Raw genomic sequence first — 23,020 nt, 5'->3', positions numbered from 1 at the left:
CGTATCTTGGTTTGAGGATACAAAACAAAGATACGACGTGGGAAATTTGAAATTACGCCAGCTTATCAAGAGATACGCCGGTGTAATACCTTTGTGGATCTGCCCAACAAACTTTACAACATTTTCATTGACAGTGTATGTACATGAAAAATTCAAATCTTTCAACAAGATTGTGATGCCAAAGAAAATAGAGGTACTCACAAATGATAAAAAAAAAGAACCTTTCAAAATAAATATCTAATTGGTAAATATATATAAAAAATAATAATAATAATAAACATAAAAATATGTTACATTGTCATTGGCAGGGTTCAGTACAGTGTGGATGAAAAAGTCAAATATTCTTCTTACAGATACATTATTGTTTGTGAAGATTTATAAAATTACAGGTACACAGGTTTCCTAAAAAAAGGACCAGTCAAAATAAAAATAAAATTGTTAAAATTCTAAAAAAGGGACACAAACTTTGCTACATTGTCATTGGCAGGGTTCAGTACAGTGTATGTACAAGAATAGGTCAAATATTCTTCCTTCAACTAGATTGGTTGTGATGCCAAAGAAAATTCAGATACTCAGAAATCCTCAAAAAAGAACCTTTCAAAATAAAAATGTAATTGCTAAAATAAAAAAAAACTACAATTAAGAACATAAAATGTATTACATTGTCATTGGCAGGGTTCAGTACAGTGTATGTACGTGAAAAAGTCAATATTCTTCATCTAGCTACGTTAATACCAAATAAAATACAGATACTCATAAATCCTAAAAATAACCATTAAAAATAAAAATGTTTGGGCCAGATTCACATACAATTCCGGCGGCGTAACGTATGTCCTTTACGTTACACCACCGCAAGTATTATGGGCAAGTGCTTGATTCACAAAGCACTTGCCTGTAAACTTGTGGCGGCGTAGCGTAAAGCCGTTATGCCTAATTCAAATGGGGCGTGTGTCATTTAAATTAGGCGCGTTCCCGCGCCGAACGTACTGCGCATGCTCCGTTTTGAAATTTCCCGCCGTGCTTTGCACCGACGTCATTTTTTGAACGTCGACGTGAGTTACGTCCTTTCCTATTCACGGACGACTTACGCAAAAAAAAAAATTCGAAATTCGATGCGGGAACGACAGCCATACTTTAACATGGCAAGTCTAAAGATAGGCCCCGAAATACCAGCTTTAACTATACGCCGGGAAAAGCCGACTAGCGACGACGTAAGAGAATGCGACGACCGTGCGCACCTTCGTGGATGGCCGTAAACAGCTAATTTGCATACCCGACGCGGAAAAACGATGCAAACTCCACCCAGCGGGCGCAGAGGAATTACACCTACGATCCGAAGGCGTACGAAGCCGTAAGCCTGTCGGATCGAAGCCAAAAGCCGTCGTATCTTGGTTTGAGGATTCAAACTAAAGATACGACGCGGCAAATTTGAAAATACGCCGGCGTATCAGTAGATACTCCGGCGTATTTCTTCTGTGAATCTGGCCCTTTGTTTTTAAAACTTTAAAAAATAAAGAACACATTTTTTCTACATTGTCATTGACAGGGTTCAGTACAGTGTATGTACATGAATAAGTCAAATATTCATCCTTAAGCTACATTATTTGTGAAAACTGATAAAAAAAAAAAAAAGACAGGCACTTAAAATCCCCAAAAGAACCTTCAAAAATAAAATCTAATTGTTAAAATTCTAAAAAAAAAAATGAATAGCATGAGGGAAGACTTAAAACTGCTACATTTTCATCGACGGGGTTCAGTACAGTGTATGTACATGAGTAAAAGTAAAATATTTCTTCAGTTATATGAAATTGTTTATAGTGTCAAATAAAACATAAGTGATCAGAAATCCTAAAACTACATTGTCGTTGACAGGGTTCAGTACAGTGTATGTACATAAAGTATAATTTTCTCCCATGACCTAAATTGTGATACCTGATAAAAAAAATGTAGAAGCTCAGAAATCCTAACAAATAAGCCCTCAAAGCAAAAATCTAGTTGTTAAAAATAATAATAATAAAAAAAAAAGAACATAAAAAATTATGTTCACAGGGTTCAGTGCAGTGTATGTGCATAAAAACGTCTAATTTTCTCCCATCAGCTCAATTAATTGTGATACCTGATTAAAAAAAATGTAGGAGCTCAGAAATCCTAAAAAAGATCTCCTCAAAGCAAAAATCTATTTGGTAAAAATAATGAAAAAATAAAATAAAGAACATAAAAATGTGCTACATTGTCGTTGACAGGGTTCAGTACAGTGTATGTATGTGTAAAAAAAAAGTTAAATATTCTTCCTTCAGTCACATTATTATTTGTTGCACCCAAAAAAGTACAGGCACTAAGGGCCAGATTCACGTAGGACTGCGGCGGCGTAACGTATCGTAGACACGTTACACCGCCGCAAGTTTTCATCGCAAGTGCCTGATTCACAAAGCACTTGCGATGAAAACTACGCCGGCGGCCTCCGGCGCAAGGCGGCCAATTCAAATGGGCGTGTGCCATTTAAATTAGGCGCGCTCCCGCGCCGGACCTACTGCGCATGCTCAGTTTCGCAATTCCCGTCGTGCTTTGCGCGCCGTGACGTAATTTTTCTGAACGGCGACGCTCGTAGCATACTTCCGTATTCCCGGACGGCTTACGCAAACGACGTTAAATTTTTAATTTCAATGCGGGAACGACGGCCATACTTAGACAGCAATACGATTGCTGACTAAAGTTAGGGCACCCAAAACGACGACTAACTTTGCGACGGGAAACTAGACTAGCGGCGACGTAGCGAACGCGAAAATCCGTCGTGGATCGCCGTAACTCCTAATTTGCATACCCGACGCTGGTTTACGACGCAAACTCCCCCCAGCGGCGGCCGCGGTACTGCATCCTAAGATCCGACAGTGTAAAACAATTACACCAATTACACCTGTCGGATCTTATGGATATCTATACGTAACTGATTCTATGAATCCGTCGCATAGATAGAAACAGAGATACGACGAAGTATCTCCGCTGTGAATCTGGCCCAATGTTTTTTTTTGTTTTTGTTTTTTTTATCTAGAAACTCTAAAATAAACAGGGACAAGTGAAATATAAATAGTAAAATAAGAATGTACAAACTTTTCAAAATATGAAACTTTGTGATTTTCAGTACAGAGTTCCTAAAAAAATAAAACAAATAAAAAAAAAAAAGGGGGTTTCAAAATTTAAATCTTTCTCAGTAGGGTGTATTTTTTTTTTTTTTTTATCTAGAAACTTTAAAATAAACATGGACAAGTGAAATATAAATAGTCAAAAAAATATGAGCAAACGTTTAAAAATATGAGACTTTGTAATGTTCAGTACAGAGTTCCTAAAAAAAAAAAAAAAAAAAAGGAAAAATAAAAGGGGGGTTTCAAAATGTAACTTTTTCTCAGTAGAGGGTATTTTTTTTTTTTTTTGTATTTCCACTGAGAAGAACTAGGAACTTGTGAGAATTATATTATAGAAGAACACCGCCACCTAGTGGCAGAATTAATATTCTCAGTGTAGTCTATGAGAATGGTTGTTGCATCTGTATCTCTACAAACAGCATGCTAACAACTCCCACTAGCAGGCCAAGCTGTCCAGCAAAAGTGACAGGGGCTGCGATACATCATAAAACACTGCCAGGGTCACTACCAACGGTCAACTTTATTCATACTCTTCGTCAAAGAAAAAAATAACTGTTGCTGTATCCGCTTAATAAGTGTCAGTTGGAGCTGGGCTTTAATTTGTCTCTTACTTAAAGTATATTTAAAACCATCTAAAATGACCCCGCCCACAGGGGGGACAACGCTTCTGTATAATTTTTACTGCAGAATCAACAGCGTTGTCACCCTGGAACAGGAAGTGGAGACTACAAATCCCATCATGCCCCTGGCTCTGCGAGTCATGCTTATGGCTGTCGGAGTCTTGCAATGCCTCATGGGATTTGTAGTAACACCTATTACCTGTCAATCCTGCCAGTAGGTCCACATGATGTTAAACTCTACATGATTTATTTTATGCACGCATTATTATTTTTTATATTATTGTAGCAAACTTTATGTTATGTGTAATTTCCTTCATGCATGCAATATTTTTATATATTATCGTAGCAATTTTTTTTATTATAATCTGTGTAATTTCTTTTTATTCTTGCATTATTTTTATATATTATTATAGTGAACTTTATATTCTGTGTGATTTCATTTAGACATGCATTATTTCCATATATTATTGTAGTGAACTTTATATATTCTAGTCTGCACTTGGAGGGTTTAACCTATGCATGCTTTTTACGTGCATTGTATTTGGGCTGTTCAATAAAAAAAAATGGTTCATTTTTTAAATTATAATTTTTGTAGTTTATTATTGTTAAAAAAAAACAAAGCAAAAAATAAATAAAAAATTGCAACCAATTATTAGATCATTTATTTCCATTTATAATACTATATATATATTTCTTTCCCTTTTTTTTTTTTTCCTCTTTTTTTTTTTTACGTTTTCCTTTTTTTCCTTCACGTTTATGGGTGTAATTCACTATCATTTAATAAAATCCTGTGATCTAAGTTAATGTTTTCATAATATAATAGGAGGGAATTATGGGTCAGATTCACGTAGAATTGCGGCGGCGTAACGTATCGTAGATACGTTACACCACCGCAAGTTTTCATCGCAAGTGCCTGATTCACAGAGCACTTGCAATGAAAACCTACGCCGGCGGCCTCCGTGTGCCATTTAAATTAGGCGCGCTCCCGCGCCGGACCTACTGCGCATGCTCCGTTTCAAAATTCCCGCCGTGCTTTGCGCGCCATGACGTCATTTTTTCGAACGGCGACGCGCGTAGCGTAATTCCGTATTCCCGGACGTGTTACGCAAACGACGTTAATTTTTAAATTTCGACGCGGGAACGACGGCCATACTTTATACAGCAATACGTTTGCTGTGTAAAGTTAAGGCACCAAAAACGACGACTAACTTTGCGACGGGAAACTAGACTAGCGGCGATGTAGTGAACGCGAAAATCCGTCGTGAATCGCCGTAACTCCTAATTTGCATACCCGACGCTGGTTTACGACGCTAACTCCCCCCAGCGGCGGCCGCGGTATTGCATCCTAAGATCCGACAGTGTAAAACAATTACACCTGCCGGATCTTAGGGATATCAATGCGTAACTGATTCTATGAATCAGCCGCATAGATAGAAACAGAGATACGACGGAGTATCCCTTTTGTGAATCTGGCCCTATGTACTTTTGTATGTTTTTTTTCTTGTTTGTATACTTATAATGGAGAGAAAAAAAAAAAAAGATTATAAAATATAAAAAAAACAGCCAGATAGTTTATCTTCTCCTTATAATATATATACATTTTTTTTTTTATATAATACTTTTTTTTCCCTTTGTTTTCTTTTTATTCCTGAATGGGAAAATGTAACCAACAAGAGCAAATAAAATACATCATAATTTATTGAACAAGACAAAGATGCAGTCCCCTGTGATCCCCTGTGTCAGCCAGTGACTTCAGTCCCCTGTGATCCCCTGTGTCAGCCAGTGACTTCAGTCCCCTGTGATCCCCTGTGTCAGCCAGTGACTTCAGTCCCATGTGATCCCCTGTGTCAGCCAGTGACTGCAGTACCCTGTGATCCCCTGTGTCAGCCAGTGACTTCAGTCCCATGTGATCCCCTGTGTCAGCCAGTGACTTCAGTCCCCTGTGATCCCCTGTGTCAGCCAGTGACTGCAATCCCCTGTGATCCCCTGTGTCAGCCAGTGACTGCAATCCCCTGTGATCCCCTGTGTCAGCCAGTGACTGCAATCCCCTGTGATCCCCTGTGTCAGCCAGTGACTGCAGTCCCCTGTGATCCCCTGTGTCAGCCAGTGACTGCAGTCCCCTGTGATCCCCTGTGTCAGCCAATGACTGCAGTCCCCTGTGATCCCCTGTGTCAGCCAGTGACTTCAGTCCCCTGTGATCCCCTGTGTCAGCCAGTGACTGCAGTCCCCTGTGATCCCCTGTGTCAGCCAGTGACTGCAGTCCCCTGTGATCCCCTGTGTCAGCCAATGACTGCAGTCCCCTGTGATCCCCTGTGTCAGCCAGTGACTTCAGTCCCCTGTGATCCCCTGTGTCAGCCAGTGACTGCAGTCCACTGTGATCCCCTGTGTCAGCCAGTGACTGCAGTCCCCTGTGATCCCCTGTGTCAGCCAGTGACTTCAGTCCCCTGTGATCCCCTGTGTCAGCCAGTGACTTCAGTCCCCTGTGATCCCCTGTGTCAGCCAGTGACTGCAGTCCCCTGTGATCCCCTGTGTCAGCCAGTGACTGCAGTCCACTGTGATCCCCTGTGTCAGCCAGTGACTGCAGTCCCCTGTGATCCCCTGTGTCAGCCAGTGACTTCAGTCCCCTGTGATCCCCTGTGTCAGCCAGTGACTTCAGTCCCCTGTGATCCCCTGTGTCAGCCAGTGACTGCAGTCCCCTGTGATCCCCTGTGTCAGCCAGTGACTGCAGTCCCCTGTGATCCCCTGTGTCAGCCAGTGACTGCAGTCCCCTGTAATCCCCTGTGTCAGCCAGTGACTGCAGTCCCCTGTAATCCCCTGTGTCAGCCAGTGACTGCAGTCTCCTGTGATCCCCTGTGTCAGCCAGTGACTGCAGTCCACTGTGATCCCCTGTGATCCGTTGTGTCTGATGATCCAAAGTCAATCGTTTATCCCAATGTTACACGGTAGTCATGGGAACGAGCGCTGCTTTGGGTCCATACGGGGTCTGAAGCCCAAATGTATATTTTTTTGGTTGAGGTGTGGAACGATCAAAATCCCAATCATGTTTTTATTTTTTTTAGGTGAGACAATTGGACTGAAGTCAGAAGGATTCTTTGGTTGAGCCCAGTGGCTTCAGATCTCCACAAAACCGGGGACCTCTAAAAATAAGGGGGGGGGGTCACCCCTACTGAGAAACTAGTCATCTCAAGATTCCAAAATTCATTTATTTTTATCACAAGTAACATAAAAAAATCTCCCCTCACCAGGGCTACAAAACATACAAAGATGCGAAAAATAAATATAGAAATTTTGGTAAAAACCGAAAGAGATAATAATTATCCAAATAGGAAATATTGGTGAAAATTTACCAAAATGACCACCAGGGGGCATAAGGAGCACATTTAAAACTCCAACCCGGAATCCAATTGTGTAGAAAAGGGTATAAAATAAAATTATTAAAGCACCTGTAATGACGGAAAGCTTATAATTTTAGATAAAGGCTTAATTTTGGACTTAGATTAAAAAAATAAAAAAAATAAAGTATAATTAAAATAATTTAAAAGCAACATTTTTTTTTCTGTGTGTATTATGTGGAGATTTCCCCTCACTTCCTATGCCTGAGACACAACATTTAGTTTCTCTCGGCTGCAGCGATTCCCTACAAAGTAATCCAAGCCGCTGACGAGTCGCTGGATTGCTTTTTTAGGCTGCGGAAAGGGGGGGGGGTCCCACTCCCCTCCCCCGCTGCCCCTTACTGGGGCTCTTCCATGCAATGGGGGTGGGGAACCTGGTAAGGATGCGATTAGCGGCACCCGGCTTTGGGCACACGGTGAGAGGAACGGGTGCTGTCCCCTCCCACTGTGTGATGTCGTGGAAACCGGAAGCCACAAGGATTTCGTCACTCCCGGGTTAATGCCCAGGAAAGCAGCTGATCGGACCGATCTGTGTCTGATCGGCAAAGAAGAGAGATCTGGGGGTCTAATAGAACCCAGATCTCCCTATAAAAGAGGACCTGTCACAGCCCATGCTGTCAAAAGGGATGTTGTTCGTCCCTTGTAATAGCAATAAAGTTGATTTAAAAAAAAAAGTAGTTTAGAAAAATATATATATATATATATACACACAAGTGTAAAAAAATAAGCTGCACAATATATATATATATATATACAAATCAAAAAAGTAAAGTGCCTCTGTTTCCCCATGCTCACGCAGGTCCTGCACGCGGCGATCGCATCACACACGCGGGGGCATCGCCGCGGACAACGGGAGCCAGAGCGGAAATTTTGGAGCCCAGACCGGTAACCTCTAAAGGTGATTAAAGCATTGCCTAAAAAAATAAAAAATTTGCATTGCCCATGGAGATTTTTAGGTAACCGGTAATTTGGCGCCATTCTATGGTCGGACGCAATTTTAAAGCACGACATGTTTGGTATCTATAGACTCGGCCTAACATCCTCTTTTATATTTTATCAAACAGTCGGGCGTTATATTGTGTTCTTGTGCATTAAAAGTCATTAAAATACTTTATTTGTTATTTTATGTTCTCATAACTAAATAAAAACATTTATGTAAAAAAAAAAGTAAAAAAAAAATGAATTTGAAAAACCACCGCGCAAATATTGTGTGACCTAAAAATATGCAACGCCCATTATTTTATTCTCTATGGCATCTACTTAAAATATATATATTATATATATATATATATATATATATATATATATATATATATATATATATATATAACGTTGGAGGGGTTCTAAGTAGTTTTCTATCAAAGATTAAATAAATTATGTTATTGACATATGGGTTGGAAATGTCAGAATTGGTGCAGACTGGAAGTGGTTAAAATAAGACACCCCCCCCCCACACTATTTTATTCTCTAGGGCCTCTGCTTAAAAAATACTCAGAACTGAAAGTGGTTAAAATAAGGCCATCGAAGGCTATTGCTGGCTATCCAATGGCTCGTGTCTATTGGTTTAGGACACATGTATATTTATTTTGCTGTAACCTGTTCCAAAAATACATGAGGTCCCCCGGACTGAATAAATGAGACGTAACAATCTGGTTGTAGTCACAGTCTGAGTAGCCAACTCTCAAGGGACTGAAGTCAGAGTTCTTCGGTGGGGCCACTGGCAGAACCCCCAACTTGTCGAGACAAAGGCCAACAAAGGCGTCCTCGAGACGGATCCAAGTAACATTTGGGGAGACTTGGACGATCTTACGCGCCAGGTCGCCAGAGAACACGTAGCCAGTCCCGGAGCAAAACAACGGATAACTCTCTTCCGGGTATTCTTCAGGGGGAACATACCACTTGCTATCCAGGTTCCGAATAGGCATTCCATTGGTCATCAAATGTCCAGTAAAATAATTCAGTCTTGGAGGCCCATCTGGTTTCAGGACGCGGTAGACTAAATGTTCGGTGTTGACGAACATGTCGCTGTCCGTTTTCATGACGTATGAGGCGTTGGGGCAATATGTGGAAATCCAGTTGAGCCCGTTGATGACCTTTGTGGTCAGGTTGTAGTAGGTGTCCAAATAATCATGTAGAATGATGTCATGAAACATCTGGCTTTCTTCAACAAGAGACCTTTGGCCTTCGTCATTCCAATCCAGGTCCTTGCCTAACAAAAACAGCCGCAGTATCCTGACTCCAGGTAGGAAGTCCTCCTTTCCCCACGTGATCCGGATGGCTTGCCGAGCTTGCTTCTGCCACCTTTCCACAGTAATGAGCAGGATAAGGAACGGGTCGATGTCTTTACATTTATCGGGTTCGTTGATGACGTACCCGTACGTATGAACTCTTTTCTGAGGATCTTTGCTTGGTCTTGTCTCCATTGGAGCATTTGTAATCAGAGGAGGCAGAGTGGAGGTGCGATTCTTTGCCGGTGGCGTGTTGAGTTGAACCCTAGCAGACAGATTGGCCAGGGCGTTCTGTATTTGTATGGTTGACCTCGCCAGTTTCCCAGGGAGCCACCGTATATTACTGAAGATGAGCACCATCAGCGTGAAGAGGACCAAGGCCAGAAACAAGAGGCGGATGATCCTCTGCTTGATGATGGAAAAGCAGATGAGCCGGGTCAAGCAAAACATGATGGAATATTCACAGGGACTTTATATTTTTAAGCATTTTTAGCTTAATATTGGTTTGTGTTTTGCTGCAGGTGTAGGAGCATCTTCACTTCTTGGAGCAATGTTCTAGAAAAAGAGAGGAAAAATGTGAAACCAAAGTGAAAATCGTATGTAAAACACCTACCACCCCATCAATACCAGACATAGTCATGCCTGCACCTCCACGAATTTGGCACCTCCTTCCCATCTCAAAATGTCCATACTGCTGGCCCATGGGGCCCACACAGCCCCTACCGCCACTCCACAGTTTGGATCTGGCATAAAAGTGGACAGATGAGCAGAGTGGCAGCTGCTGGTCCAATTTTTTTGGAGGGGGGCGTCAAGCAGACTGACACTACACACTACAACCACTGGCACTACACAAACCCCCCCCCTTCCTGGCCATGATCCTCACGCACTAGAGCCAAATGCCCCACCGCATGCTCGATGGCCATACCAGTGGCGGTGCATCATAAGGGCGCAGGAGCTCCGCCCCCCCTCTCTTGTCACTCTCTAATCACCATAGATAGATTCATGCAATCTATCTACTGTATGGTCGCTGCTGACACCCCCTGTTCAGGTGTCCGGCCCCTTTTTCGGTCACCGGGCACCTGAATTACAGCGGTGGGGGTGTTTTTTTTGGAAGCACCCAATTAGAGCCTTTGGCTTCAATAAGCATCTAAAAAAGTGAGAAGCGGGCGCAACGCTATTTGTTCCTTCTCACTCAGCTCAATGTTACCAAATCCGAAGGAATTCGCTTTTCTAACATTGACCCGCCTCTCAGCCAATCAGGTTGCCGGGTCTGTTACCGGTTGCCTGATTGGCTGAAACGTCAGGCGCTGTGATTGGACGCCTATCAGGAGATGACGGGAGAAGACACATGGAGGGGAGAAGACGCATTGGAAGACACTGCTCACCGTCACCCGCTGCCCCACCGAGACGGGGTAAGTGTCGGGCAGATGGCGAGCGGTCGGGGGTGGGGGGATCACAGTGGCAGCATTGGATGGCACAGTGGCAGCATTGGGAGCATTTGATGGCACAGTGGCAGCATTTGATGGCACAGTGGCAGCATTTGGCGCATTTGATGGCACAGTGGCAGCATTGGATGTCACAGTGGGAGCATTTGATGGCACAGTGGCAACATTGGGAGCATTTGATGTCACAGTGGCAGCATTGGATGTCACAGTGGGATCATTTGATGGCACAGTGGCAACATTGGGAGCATTTAATGGCACAGTGGCAGCATTTGATGGGACAGTGGCAGCGTTTGATGGGCACAGTGGCTGCAATTGATGAGCACAGTGGCTGCAATTGATGAGCACAGCGGCTGTGTTTGATGAGCACAGTTACAGTGGCTGCAATTGATGGGCACAGTGGCTGCATTTGATGGCAAAGTGGCTGCGTTTGAAGGCACAGTGAGGCTGCAATTGATGTTTTTTTATTCAAACTTTTCAATTTGTTTATGCCCCCCCCCCCTAAAATTTTGAGCACCAGCTGCCACTGGGCCATTATTTTTATTTTATTCACAATTTAAAAATCTGGGGGAGCATGACAACTGAGGTCCAATATGGCAGCCTAATCTAGAATCTCTGCTCAGCAGCCCAGGGAAATCCACCGTCATCGGTGCCTCCATTGCTGCCCTTGCTCCATTTCCACCATCCAGGGCCCCAGGACACTTTCCTCCATGCCGCCGCAAAGGAAAGAACCTCTGCAGCCTCTGACTTCTTCCCGGCAGTCAGCACCAAAATGGCAGTGGCGCCTGCTCTACACGGCCGGATGGCAAAGCCGCAGTCGCCTCACAGGGAGCCAGCTCTCACAATCCAGACCCCAGGCAACCAGATAACAGGGATGAGACCTCTTCTGGTACCTCAAGCCCCTCTACCAGAAGCCTAGTGAAATAGAGGCCCTGCATGGCCTCACCTGGGCAGGCCGCAAACAGATCCTACCATGGAGGTGAGTGGGCCTCAATCCACTACAGCAGTAAACCCACCTGTTTCTACTGACCCCATTGCTGCCTTCCCCACATCAGGACAACCAGTCTCTGATACTATGTTAAAAAACATGCCCCTCTCACTGAAAGCCTCCATACATGCAGACATAGTGTCAGGAATCACCCAGTGTCAGGCAGAGGTCCAGGCCTTAGGGGAGAGGATAGACCAAATTGAGAACATCATATGGTTAAAAGATAAAAAAAAGCCGACCTTGAAGATAGGTCAAGAAGAAATAATATGAAAATCAGGGGCATTCCTGAGTCCGTATCGGGCCCACAATTGGCGCAGTACGTCCATACCCTATACTCATCCTTGCTACCAGCTCTGTCAGCCCATGACCTTATCGTGGACAGGGTCCATAGGTTCCCAGAGCCCTCCTTCCTCCCATCCGAGGTCCCAAGAGACGTTCTGCTTAGGGTGCACTTTTATCACATCAAAGATCAGCTGTTGGTAGCATTCCACAAGGCAGACAAGGTCCCCAACTAATATACCTCACTCCAATTGCTCCCCGACCTGTCCAAGCATATACTACAACGTCGGTGGAATCTGCTGACCATAACAAAGGCTCTGAGAAACCATCCAATGCCACACAAATGGAAATACCCTGCTACACTGTCCATTACTCATAATGTCAACACCATCACTATAGCTACGCTGGATAAAGGCTTGACCACTCTCCGCCTCTGGGGTATCCAACCAGATTTAGCCAAACACTGCTCCACAAATCCCTCAACCAATGGAAACTGAGTGGCAAGTAGTGTCACATAAGTGACCTCCTAAGAAACACACTAATGGAGGCGCCCATCCTCAAAAATTAATTAACATGTTCTTGTTCCCCCAGCTAAGGGAATGTGATGTTCACCTCCCTCTTGCCCCTCAGCTTCTCTCATCAATCAAATCTGCTCACGGATCTTCCATTGGATCCTCTTCTTACAGTTTCCTTTTATGTTTTTATATTTCTTCAATATGTTTATTTTATCCCCCCCTCCCACACTGATTATCACTGCCGGTGTCCCTTTAACATAAGCCGGTTATCGGCTTTACTCTCCTATTTTGATTCGGAAATTCGGATGATCCCAATCTCTGACACAAATCAGACACGTCTAGTACGGTCCTCTGTTGTCCCCATCAGGATACCAGCCCTGAGAAATGTCATGCAGACAGAAAGTTGCTGCAAAGAGGAAGTAAGAGATCAGCTGACACTGAGATATACAGTTAGCTGGATGAAAAAGATCAGATGGCAATGGCATATGATACACAGAGCACAGAGCAAACCAAATGTCCTTCTGTTTGAGTTCACATCTACTGTCGGCTAGGGTTTTACCCAACCAATTAAACAGTTTTTGGTTAAGAGTGATCACTTTCCCTCTGTTCTCTGCTGCATAAGAGCTGGGGGGGGGGGGGGAACAGCAGAACACCAAGAGTCCCAGTGAATGGCTGTGCAGGGGGGTGGAAGAGGGGGGAGGGCATATCAGGACAAGTCTGATCGTGGGAGCAGAGAAGGCTGAGCTCCCAGCATAGGTGGAGAACTGACCACACTGAGCTCTCCTGCTTAGTGTGGTCAGTTTTTTTATTAGGAAAGCAGAGGGGCTGGCAGGAACAGCAGGGATTTAACACAAAGGAAGCAATACAGAGAGAAGAAGAAACTTCTTCATACCAGTACATGGTACAGCAGACACATATCAGGAATATGAAGTGAAACCCCTTGGTTTCTTATATCTATTATTAGCTTCAGCAGCAAGTTCTCCTGCCATAATTTCAGCCAAAAGAAAATAAAAAAAAATCAGCAGGGAGTAAGGAACCCCCCCCCCCCCACAGTCTATTCAAATTTGAATTTGTTTGGAGACCCTCAGACATCTGTGCTCCCATTATAAACATTCCCTTCACTTCCTCTCAACCTTGACCCAGAACAGGAAGTGAGGATGAATTTCTGCATCGGGAGAAAGCAGTGATAAATGAGGTTCTAACCCTTCTTCCCTCCATCCAAACCTTAAAAAAGCATGTGCCCAGTGGCGTCTGGTGGTCAATTCTCTTGGGGGATGGTGGCCCCCACCCAGCCAGCCAACAACCCCCCACCCCCGGCGCTTAATCGATTGCCGCTCCGTCGCTTGATTGATAGCCTCTGCGCTTGCCCGTCACGGCCCGCTATCCAGCTCCGCACTTAACCCCATCCAAGTGGCGGCGTCTCTCTTCCCGGCCAATCAGGACTTAGGACTCGTGGCCAATTGGGTCTTAGGACTCTCGGCCTCAGTTTGAGAGTCCTAAGAAGCTTGGAGAAGCTTCCAGAAGAATGGGTGGGGGGTTAGGGAGGAGCCCCAGCCAATCCCCAGCAAGTGGGGGTCTATCAGTTGCCCAATCACAGCTGATGTTAAGGACTGCCTCCTTAATACAGTATGATGTGTGTTGCAGACTTTGCTGTTGCTCCTGGCAACTACTGTAAACACTTGTTGCCACCTGTTCCCAGTTGCCCGTGCCCAATCAGTGCCGATAAGCGGCAGCATCATCAGTGTGCCTGCAAACTTAAGTACAGTTAACAAGGGGTTACAGCAGAGTGGGTGGGACCTGGCGCCTGTGAGTACTGCCCAGCAGGAGCCAGATGACATTCCTGTAGTGCTGGCCACACCCGTTAACCCAGCCAGCCCCACCTGGAAGGAGCCAGTGTTGGAAGACAGGTGAGCCAATGGGGAGAGGTAATGGTGGGTGCATAGCCTGGGAGGGGGGGGGGGTCGCCCAGACTGCAGGCAAACTTTGGGCCCATGGATGGAAAGTTTGCAGACTGGTCGTCTTACAGCAGCTTGGAGGAGGAGTGGGAGTGGAGGTGCTGTCCGAGGAAAGAAAGGAGCCAGAGTCATCTGAAGGGTCCAGAGGAGCCACTCAGACCCTAGTCAGTGTCAGACTTTCCTCAACAGATCCTCTACCACCCAGACCAGAGTACAGGCAGTGGGCGGTGAGATCACCCAACGCCTGTTTCCTCCCTGGGTGGTGAGGCTGCATTTGGTGGACGCTGGTGAGGCTGCATTTGATGGGTGCTGATGAGGCTGCATTGATTGGCGCTGGTGAGGCTGCATTTGGTGGGCGCTTCATTAAACAGGTGGGGCAGGGCAGGGCAAAGGGGGTGGGGTCAGGGGTGGAGCCAAATGAGGGGGCGAAAAAATTAGTTTTCGCCTAGGGTGTCAAAAATCCTTGCACCAGCCCTGTTCACATGGACAGCTGTGAAAATTGCCGCCTGTGCCTTCTGCTCGGGGACAAGGCCAGTCTGACACCCTGACCTGTTCCAGATGGATGTCCCATTCCCAACTGGAGAACTTTGGGTGAGGCCCAGTGCTGTTTGCAAGATTTGGAGGGGCTCCTCCTACCAGAGGACCATGAAAAATAAAAAAAATACGTTTCTGTGTTTATTTCTTTATTGCCTCCGTCACGCAGGCTCATAAACCCCCTCCCCCGCCCCCATATCCCCCATATCCCCCGCCCCCGCTGACAGATTAGATAGCAAATTATCTATAGGAATGTGTTTCTTTTCTTTGCTTTATTTTGCAGGTCCCCTTGTGAACGGCCCTTCCCCCTGCTGTGTGATGGACGCAGCATTTTCCAGCTTGCTGAGAGTACTTCTCTTTGGGGCAGTGGTCTCCGAACCAGTGGCGCCCCGTAATGCAGGGCGCCCCTGATCAATGCGTCCGGCCCCCTAATCTACATAGATTCCACTGGGGTTTTTTTTTTTTTTTTTAAGCACGTGATTGGAGCCTGAGGCTCTATTAGGCTTAAAAAAAAACTGCGCCCTGAGCCCACACAAATTAATATTCGCTATTGTCTTTGTGATTCTTTTCCAGGGCCAATCAGGAAGTGAGTCCTGAGACCCGTTTCCCGTTTGGCCGAAAAAGTAGAAATAATCCTATTGGCCTAGAAGGAGATGCACGGTGGGAGGAGACGCAGGGGAAGGAAGCGCTGCCATCGATAGGGTAAGTGCAGGGCTGTTAACCGTCCAACAAGGGGGGCTGGACTATAAGCCAAGCTGGGTAGAATCTGGGTCAGGGTGAGGGGCTCAGGGAGGCTGGATGACTCATCAGTACCCCCTCCACACCTACTTGCTGGAACAGTGGAGAAGCTTCCAAAAGAATGGGCGGGAGGTTAGGTGGAGCTTCCTGGATTATTAAGGAGGACCCTGGCCAATCCTCAGCAACTAGGCTGGCAGGGGGGGCTCCTCATAAATTCTCAGTCATGCCAGCAGGGGACAGTCAGGTGGAAGCTGGAGAAGGAGTGCTGGGGAGGCTGTCAGTGGCCCTTGAGTGTACATCCTAGTCTGGGGGAGGGGAGGGTGATCTCAGGCCTGGGGCTCGAGTGTTGAAGGGATCCTCTTACAACACGCGGAGGAGTCCCATCCTAGATGCACAGGAGCAGGCGTGAGGAGAGCGGGAGAGAGTCAGCACGTCCAGGAGATCTCCTGGGAGAAGACAGCCGGGTGGCTGGTGAGTGCGCAGTCTGGGAGGACTGTGGAGAAGTGGCCTGGAGAGCTAGTGAGAGAGAGAGGCAGCTGCAGCCAGGCAGGCTGGCAATGCCCCAAGAGGTGGTGCTGGGATCAGAAGCCACAGGGATGTAGCTGGACACTTGACTTTTCTCTACACACCAAATGGGCTCAGGGTCCCTGCCTGAAAAGGGCTTTTGCTAATCTGGTTGAATGATTCTTGCCACAGTTCTCTGAACTTTCGGGGGTCAAGAACGCAGTGGCGTACAACACTACGACGAGCCGAGAAAATGAAGTTCAATGCTTCCGAGCATGCGTCCAATTGTTTCCCGAGCATGCGTCAGAGTTTTTGCGCTTCGGAATTGCATACAGATGATCGGATTTTCCGTTAGGAGTTTTTTTTCGTCTGAAAATTTGAGAACCTGCTCTTAAATTTTTGTTGTTAGAAATACCGACAGCCAATGTCCGATGGAGCCTACACACGGTCGAAATTTCCGACAACAAGCTCCTATCAGACTTTTGCTGTCAGACATTCCGACGAGGCATAAGTGTGCCTCTGAAATTTTGGTGTGCCTGGGGGGGGGGGGGGTCCCTATTCACCAGCGGCTCCTACGTGGGGCGTGCTACATTTGGGGGGGATTGTCCGGGATATGCCCCACTTTAACCTGCACAGCCGTTGCTCCTAGCAACTGAAGCCTCATTGAGCTGGGGAACTGTGCTTTGTTCAAGACCTCAGAGGGTTAAAGCCAGGGAGACGGACTTATGTGCTCTGCTTATTTATGGCTGTGTGCCTAGAGTCACGTGTCATTGCCCTTAGCAACCAACCCATGTGCCCGGTTCACACCGCTGCATAGCTCCCAACCATCCCTGATTTGGAGGGACCGTCCCTGATTCGGAGCAATGTCCCTCCGTCCCTCATTCCCCCTCGTTTGTCCCTCATTTTGGTCTGATCTATAGAGTTGTATATAAAATGCACTTTGTATCTCTTAAAAAAATGTTTTCCAGCCCTAAACCTTTCATCTGATTTCTAAATTGCTACATTTGTAAATTCCAAAAGCCAATATAAAAGGAATAGTAGTGGTAGAAAAAAAAAGCACTTGAGGGTTTAACCAATTTTGTTTTTTTTGTACAGTTCTCCTTTAAGGGGGAGCGTGGCAAGGGGGTGTGTCCTATGCCTGCATACTTTTGCTGATAGGTGTCCCTCATTCCCATCTTAAAAAAGTTGGGAGGTGTGCCGCGGGGTTGGGGTGCCAACAGGTCAGGAACTGATGTTGGATGGGGAAGACCTGGCTCAGTATAGTCATTCCTGTAGGTATTCGGTAGGGTTGAGGTCAGGGCTCCATGAAGGACACTCAAGTTCCTCCACACCAAGCTGGCCAAGCCACGTCTTTACGGGGCTGGCTTTTGGTGCACAAACATAAAACGTTCCCACGGGCGTGGTGGTTCATACATTTGGCAATTGTCATTTTATGACCTGCTTTGCCTTGCTTATGAAGGGTCAAAGACTAAACATGTTTTCAGCCAAGACTGAGGACACTCAAGTTCCTCCACACCAAGCTGGCCAAGCCACGTCTTTACGGGGCTGGCTTTTGGTGCACAATCATAAAAAGTTCCCACGGGCGTGGTGGTTCATACATTTGGCAATTGTCATTTTATGACCTGCTTTGCCTTGCTTATGAAGGGTCAAAGACTAAAAATGTTTTCAGCCAAGACTGAGGACACTCAAGTTCCTCCACACCAAGCTGGCCAAGCCACGTCTTTACAGGGCTGGCTTTTAGGAAGCTTTACGAGGGTCAAAGACTAAACTTGTTTTCAGCCAAGTGGATCTACTGGCGTGCCGCTCTCTTTATTTCTGTGGTTCATTTTTCCATGAGATGAGAGATGTTTCTAGTAGTGATTGTAGACCACGGTTCGCCTAACGAACATATAGTTAGATTCAGTAAGAGTTAGGCCGATTTATCAGTAGATAAGCCGACCTAACTCAGAATCTACGCCGACGTATGTTTAAGTGTATTCTCAAACAGAGATACGCTTAAACATATCTAAGATACGACGGCTTGCGCCGTCCTATCTTAGATTGCAATTTTTCGGATGGCCGCTAGGTGGCGCTTCCTTTGCGGTCGGCGTAGATTATGTAAATGAGTTTGTACGCCAATTTCACCTATGAGGTGGAATAACAATGTTAAAGTATGGCCGCCGTTCCCGCTGCAAGGTTCGAATTTTTTACGTCGTTTGCGTAAGTCGTCCGCGAAACGGGAGTTACGTCGTTTACGTCCATGTCGAAATCAATAGGCCCGTACGGCGTACTTAGCCGCAATGCGCACTGGGAAATGTAGGCGCCCGGCGCATGCGCTGTAGCCAAAAAACGTCGAAAACGCCATTAAACACGCCCCCCTCCAACCCATTTGAATTAGGCGCCCTTATGCCCGCCGCGTTTACACTACGCCGCCCTAAGTAAGGAGGCAAGTACTTTGTGAATCATGTACTTGCCTCTCTTACTTAAGGCGGCGAAAATTAGCGCGCCCCTACCTGAATCTACCCAATACAGTATATACTCGAGTATAAGCCGAGTTTTTTAGCACATTTTTTGGTGCTGAAAATAACCCCCCCCCTCGGCTTATACTCGAGTCACCTTTTTGCGCCTGATCTCCCGGACTTTGGGGACCCGGTACTGGCCGGCTGTAGGTCCCCTGGACCCCAAACACATGTAGCCCCACTCTTCCTCTACAAGTGTGCAAAGTGTGTTGTCCGGGGGACCTACGGCCGGGGAGCACCCATTTTTCAAAGCCGGGTACACCCTTCCATAGACTCCCATGTTAAACGGTCATTTCTCTGGTGAATTTGGGGACGCGGTACCGGTCGTAGGCCGCACTGATGTTGGACGAGAAGGCCCTCGCTCTAATTCATCCCAAAGGTGTTCTTACGGGGTTGAGGTCAGGACTCTGTGCAGGCCAGTCATGTTCCTCCAAACCCCAAACTCGCTCATCCATGTCTTCATGGTCCTTGCTTGGAACAGGAAGGGGCCACATCCCCAAACTCCTCCCACAAAGTTGGGAGCATGAAATTGTCCAAAATGTCTTGGTATGCCGACACCTTAGGAGTTCCCTTCACTGGAACTAAGGGGCCAAGCCCAACCCCTGAAAAATAACCCCACACCTTAAACACCTCCCACCATAATCCCCCCCCCCCCCCACACCATAATCCCCCCCCCACCATAATCCCCCCTCCCCCCCCCCACCATAATCCCCCCTCCTCCAAATGATTTGGAAATAAAAAGTGCACCCACCAAGTGCCCAGTTATATAAACAAAAATTCAGCATGTTGCAGCTTCAAGATCAGCTTAAATATTGTGATAAAAATAAATAAAAGAAAAAAGTAATAACAAAGTATCACTCTATTGTATCAAAAGAAACATTTAAATTGTACCTGATGCCGGATCCACGCGACGTTCTCCTAGCAGAAAGCCAGCCACGGAAAAGTTCACCCGCTGGGCAAATTCAGCGACTTGATCCCAATGAGTTGATCCTCACACTAGCGGGATAATAAGCGAGGAAGGAGGGGCCGGGACGAGTCGTAAACTCTTCTTCCCGTTAACCTTTCCATCGCTTAAGTCGCCCTGAGAGCCGCCTCTCCCTATTCTTATCATGCCCTGTGGGCTGATATTGATCTTCTTATCTACGTGGGCCACATCATCACCTGCATGGTATTGTAGGACGGGTTTCCCAACGGTGACGACTGTGGACCGTGCAAATAATGTGTGGTCACTTAACCCCTTCAATACCGGGGCACCTTCACCCCCCCCCCGCAAATAATGTGCGGTCACTTAACCCCTTCAATACCGGGGCACCTTCACCCCACCCCCCCGCAAATAATGTGTGGTCACTTAACCCCTTCAATACCGGGGCACCTTCACCCCACCCCCCCCCCCCCCCCCCCCCCCCGCAAATAATGTGAGGTCACTTAACCCCTTCAATACCGGGGCACCTTCACCCCACCCCACCCCCCGCAAATAATGTGTGGTCACTTAACCCCTTCAATACCGGGGCACCTTCACCCCCACCCCCCCGCAAATAATGTGTGGTCACTTAACCCCTTCAATACCGGGGCACCTTCACCCGACCCCACCCCCCGCAAATAATGTGTGGTCACTTAACCCCTTCAATACCGGGGCACCTTCACCCCCACCCCCCCGCAAATAATGTGTGGTCACTTAACCCCTTCAATACCGGGGCACCTTCACCCCACCCCCCCGCAAATAATGTGTGGTCACTTAACCCCTTCAATACCGGGGCACCTTCACCCCACCCCACCCCCCCCCCCGCAAATAATGTGTGGTCACTTAACCCCTTCAATACCGGGGCACCTTCACCACACCCCCCCCCCCTTCCTGCCCAGGAGGGGGGGGTGAAGGTGCCCCGGTATTTTTCAGCTTTCAGCGCTGTCACACTTTGAATGAGAATTGCGCCGTCATGCAACGCTGTACACATAACTAAAACATTTTCTTTAAAAATTGAGACAGAGAGAGATTTCTTTTGTTGGTATTTTTTATTTTATTTTTGCTAAACAAATGAAAAAAGATCTTTAAGAAAAAAAAGCTTTTCTTAGTTTCTGTTTTAAAATTTAGTAAATAAAGTAATTATTTTTTCCTTCACTGATGGGCACTGATACGCAGCACTGATGGACACTGATAGGCGGTACTTATGGGCACTGATAGGTGGTATGGATAGGTGGCACTGATAAGGAGGCACTGATACGCAGCACTGATGGGCGCTGATAGGTGGCATTGATGGACACTGATAGGCAGCACTTATGGGCACTGATAGGTGGCACGGATAGGCGGTACTGATGGGTAATGATAAAAAGGCAATAATATGCAGCACTGATGGGCACTGATAGGTGGTACCTGGGAACCTCTGGGCCTCTTACAAAAAAAAGGGGGGGTTGCCATCCGGGCCCCTTACAAGTGTACTGCCTGTACCCCCCTGATGGCGGCCCTGACCCCCCCCCCCCTCCCCCTCAACACAGCACACAGGAACAGAGCTGAGGCTGTCAACCACAGGATGTGTGCTGGAGCTCCCTCCCCTGTCACCTTTTTTCTCTTGGTGTCAGGAAAAAAGCTGTCAGAAGTGACTCGTGTTGATAGCAGATGAAGGAGGCAGCAGACAGAAGTGACACTTAGTGCTCTGGATTGAGACAAGTACACACTATAGAGGGATGTGCGTTGTTCAGATTAATTGGCTGAGGTTTACAAACACTTTAAAAAAATAAATAAAATATTCAGACAGAGAAAATAAACAGACAAAATGGACAAATGTTACTCCGTATTCTGGAGAAGTATAAGCCGAGTTCCTGCTGCCATTCCAGAACAAACATTTCCTGATCCTGCGAGGATTTCCCTCCAACCGGGAAAAATTTCTGGAGGGAATTCAAAGGGAAATCATTTCTCATGTTATAGAGAATTTATTTCCATAAATATGACCAACAGTGATTATACTGTATATTATTATATTATTATTATTATTATTATTATTATTATTATTGTGGACCTGAAGCCAAAACTATTAATTTTTTTGATAGTTGTGGACGGTGTAAAGAAGGGTTAGACCCCCTGTCAGGGTTTTATTGCTGTCTGTGTCCCCACTGGGTACATTCACCCCTCTCTCCCCTCTCCCCCACCCCCCCGGTGACCATTATCATGGGAACAGGAAGGGAAAAAAAAGTCGTCCAATGGGGGTCACCTGTTTCGGTGACAACTTTTTAAGAGGGGATTTGACATAAGTTTGGAGAGATTTCCTCTCACTTCCTGTTGTGTCTACAGGCAGAGCGGTCTTAATAGCATCATGGCCCCCTGGACAAAGTAATCCCCCCCCCCCCCCACTGCCATATTTTTTTGGGGAGACAGGTACCCACTTCCACCTCTAGTCAGATATGAGCAGAAGGAGCGGTGGTAGGGGGATCGGGCATCCGAGGAGCCGCGACGGGTATCGGGCATCCGAGGAGCCGCGGCGGGGATCGGGCATCCGAGGAGCAACAACAGGGATCGGGCATCCGAAGAGCACTGGCGGAGATCGGGCATCCGAGGAGCAACAACAGGGATCAGGCATCCGATGAGCAACAACAGGGATCGGGCATCCGAAGAGCACCGGCGGGGATCGGGCATCCGAGGAGCCGCGGCGGGGATTGGGCATCCGAGAAGCAACAACAAGGATCGGGCATCCGAAGAGCACCGACGAGGATCGGGCATCCGAGGAGCAACAACAGGGATCGGCCATCCGAGGAGCAACAACAGGGATCGGGCATCCGAGGAGCAACAACAGGGATCGGGCATCCGAGGAGCAACAACAGGGATCGGGCATCCGATGAGCAACAACAGGGATCGGGCATCCGAAGAGCACCGGCGGGGATCGGGCATCCGAGGAGCCGCGGCGGGGATTGGGCATCCGAGAAGCAACAACAAGGATCGGGCATCCAAAGAGCACCGACGAGGATCGGGCATCCGAGGAGCAACAACAGGGATCGGCCATCCGAGGAGCAACAACAGGGATCGGGCATCCGAGGAGCAACAACAGGGATCGGCCATCCGAGGAGCAACAACAGGGATCGGGCATCCGAGGAGCAACAACAGGGATCGGGCATCCGAAGAGCACCGGCGGGGATCGGGCATCCGAGGAGCCGCGGCGGAGATTGGGCATCCGAGGAGCAACAACAAGGATCGGGCATCT

The 23,020-nt window shown here is 46.8% G+C and overlaps 1 protein-coding gene across 1 annotated transcript; it reads right to left on the bottom strand.

The window, feature by feature from the left end:
• Positions 1 to 8,597: 8,597 nt before the first annotated feature.
• On the bottom strand, positions 8,598 to 19,954 carry LOC120915954 (beta-1,3-galactosyltransferase 2-like). The gene is made up of 2 exons (XM_040326797.1): positions 19,725 to 19,954; positions 8,598 to 9,935 (listed from the first exon to the last, which is right to left on the bottom strand). The coding sequence occupies exon 2, from the start codon at positions 9,828 to 9,830 to the stop codon at positions 8,709 to 8,711; it is 1,122 nt and encodes a 373-aa protein (XP_040182731.1). The 5' UTR covers positions 9,831 to 9,935; positions 19,725 to 19,954; the 3' UTR covers positions 8,598 to 8,708.
• Positions 19,955 to 23,020: the final 3,066 nt, after the last annotated feature.

Source organism: Rana temporaria, chromosome 10, assembly GCF_905171775.1.
Source record: "Rana temporaria chromosome 10, aRanTem1.1, whole genome shotgun sequence".
Taxonomy (NCBI): domain Eukaryota; kingdom Metazoa; phylum Chordata; class Amphibia; order Anura; family Ranidae; genus Rana; species Rana temporaria.
The sequence above is the reverse complement of the archived record's forward strand: the minus strand, read 5'-3'. Positions and strand labels throughout refer to the sequence as shown.

What these genes read in the sequence shown, in the direction of transcription:
- LOC120915954 (XM_040326797.1), bottom strand. Translation starts at nt 9,830, where the DNA reads ATGTTTTGCTTGACCCGGCTCATCTGCTTTTCCATCATCAAGCAGAGG.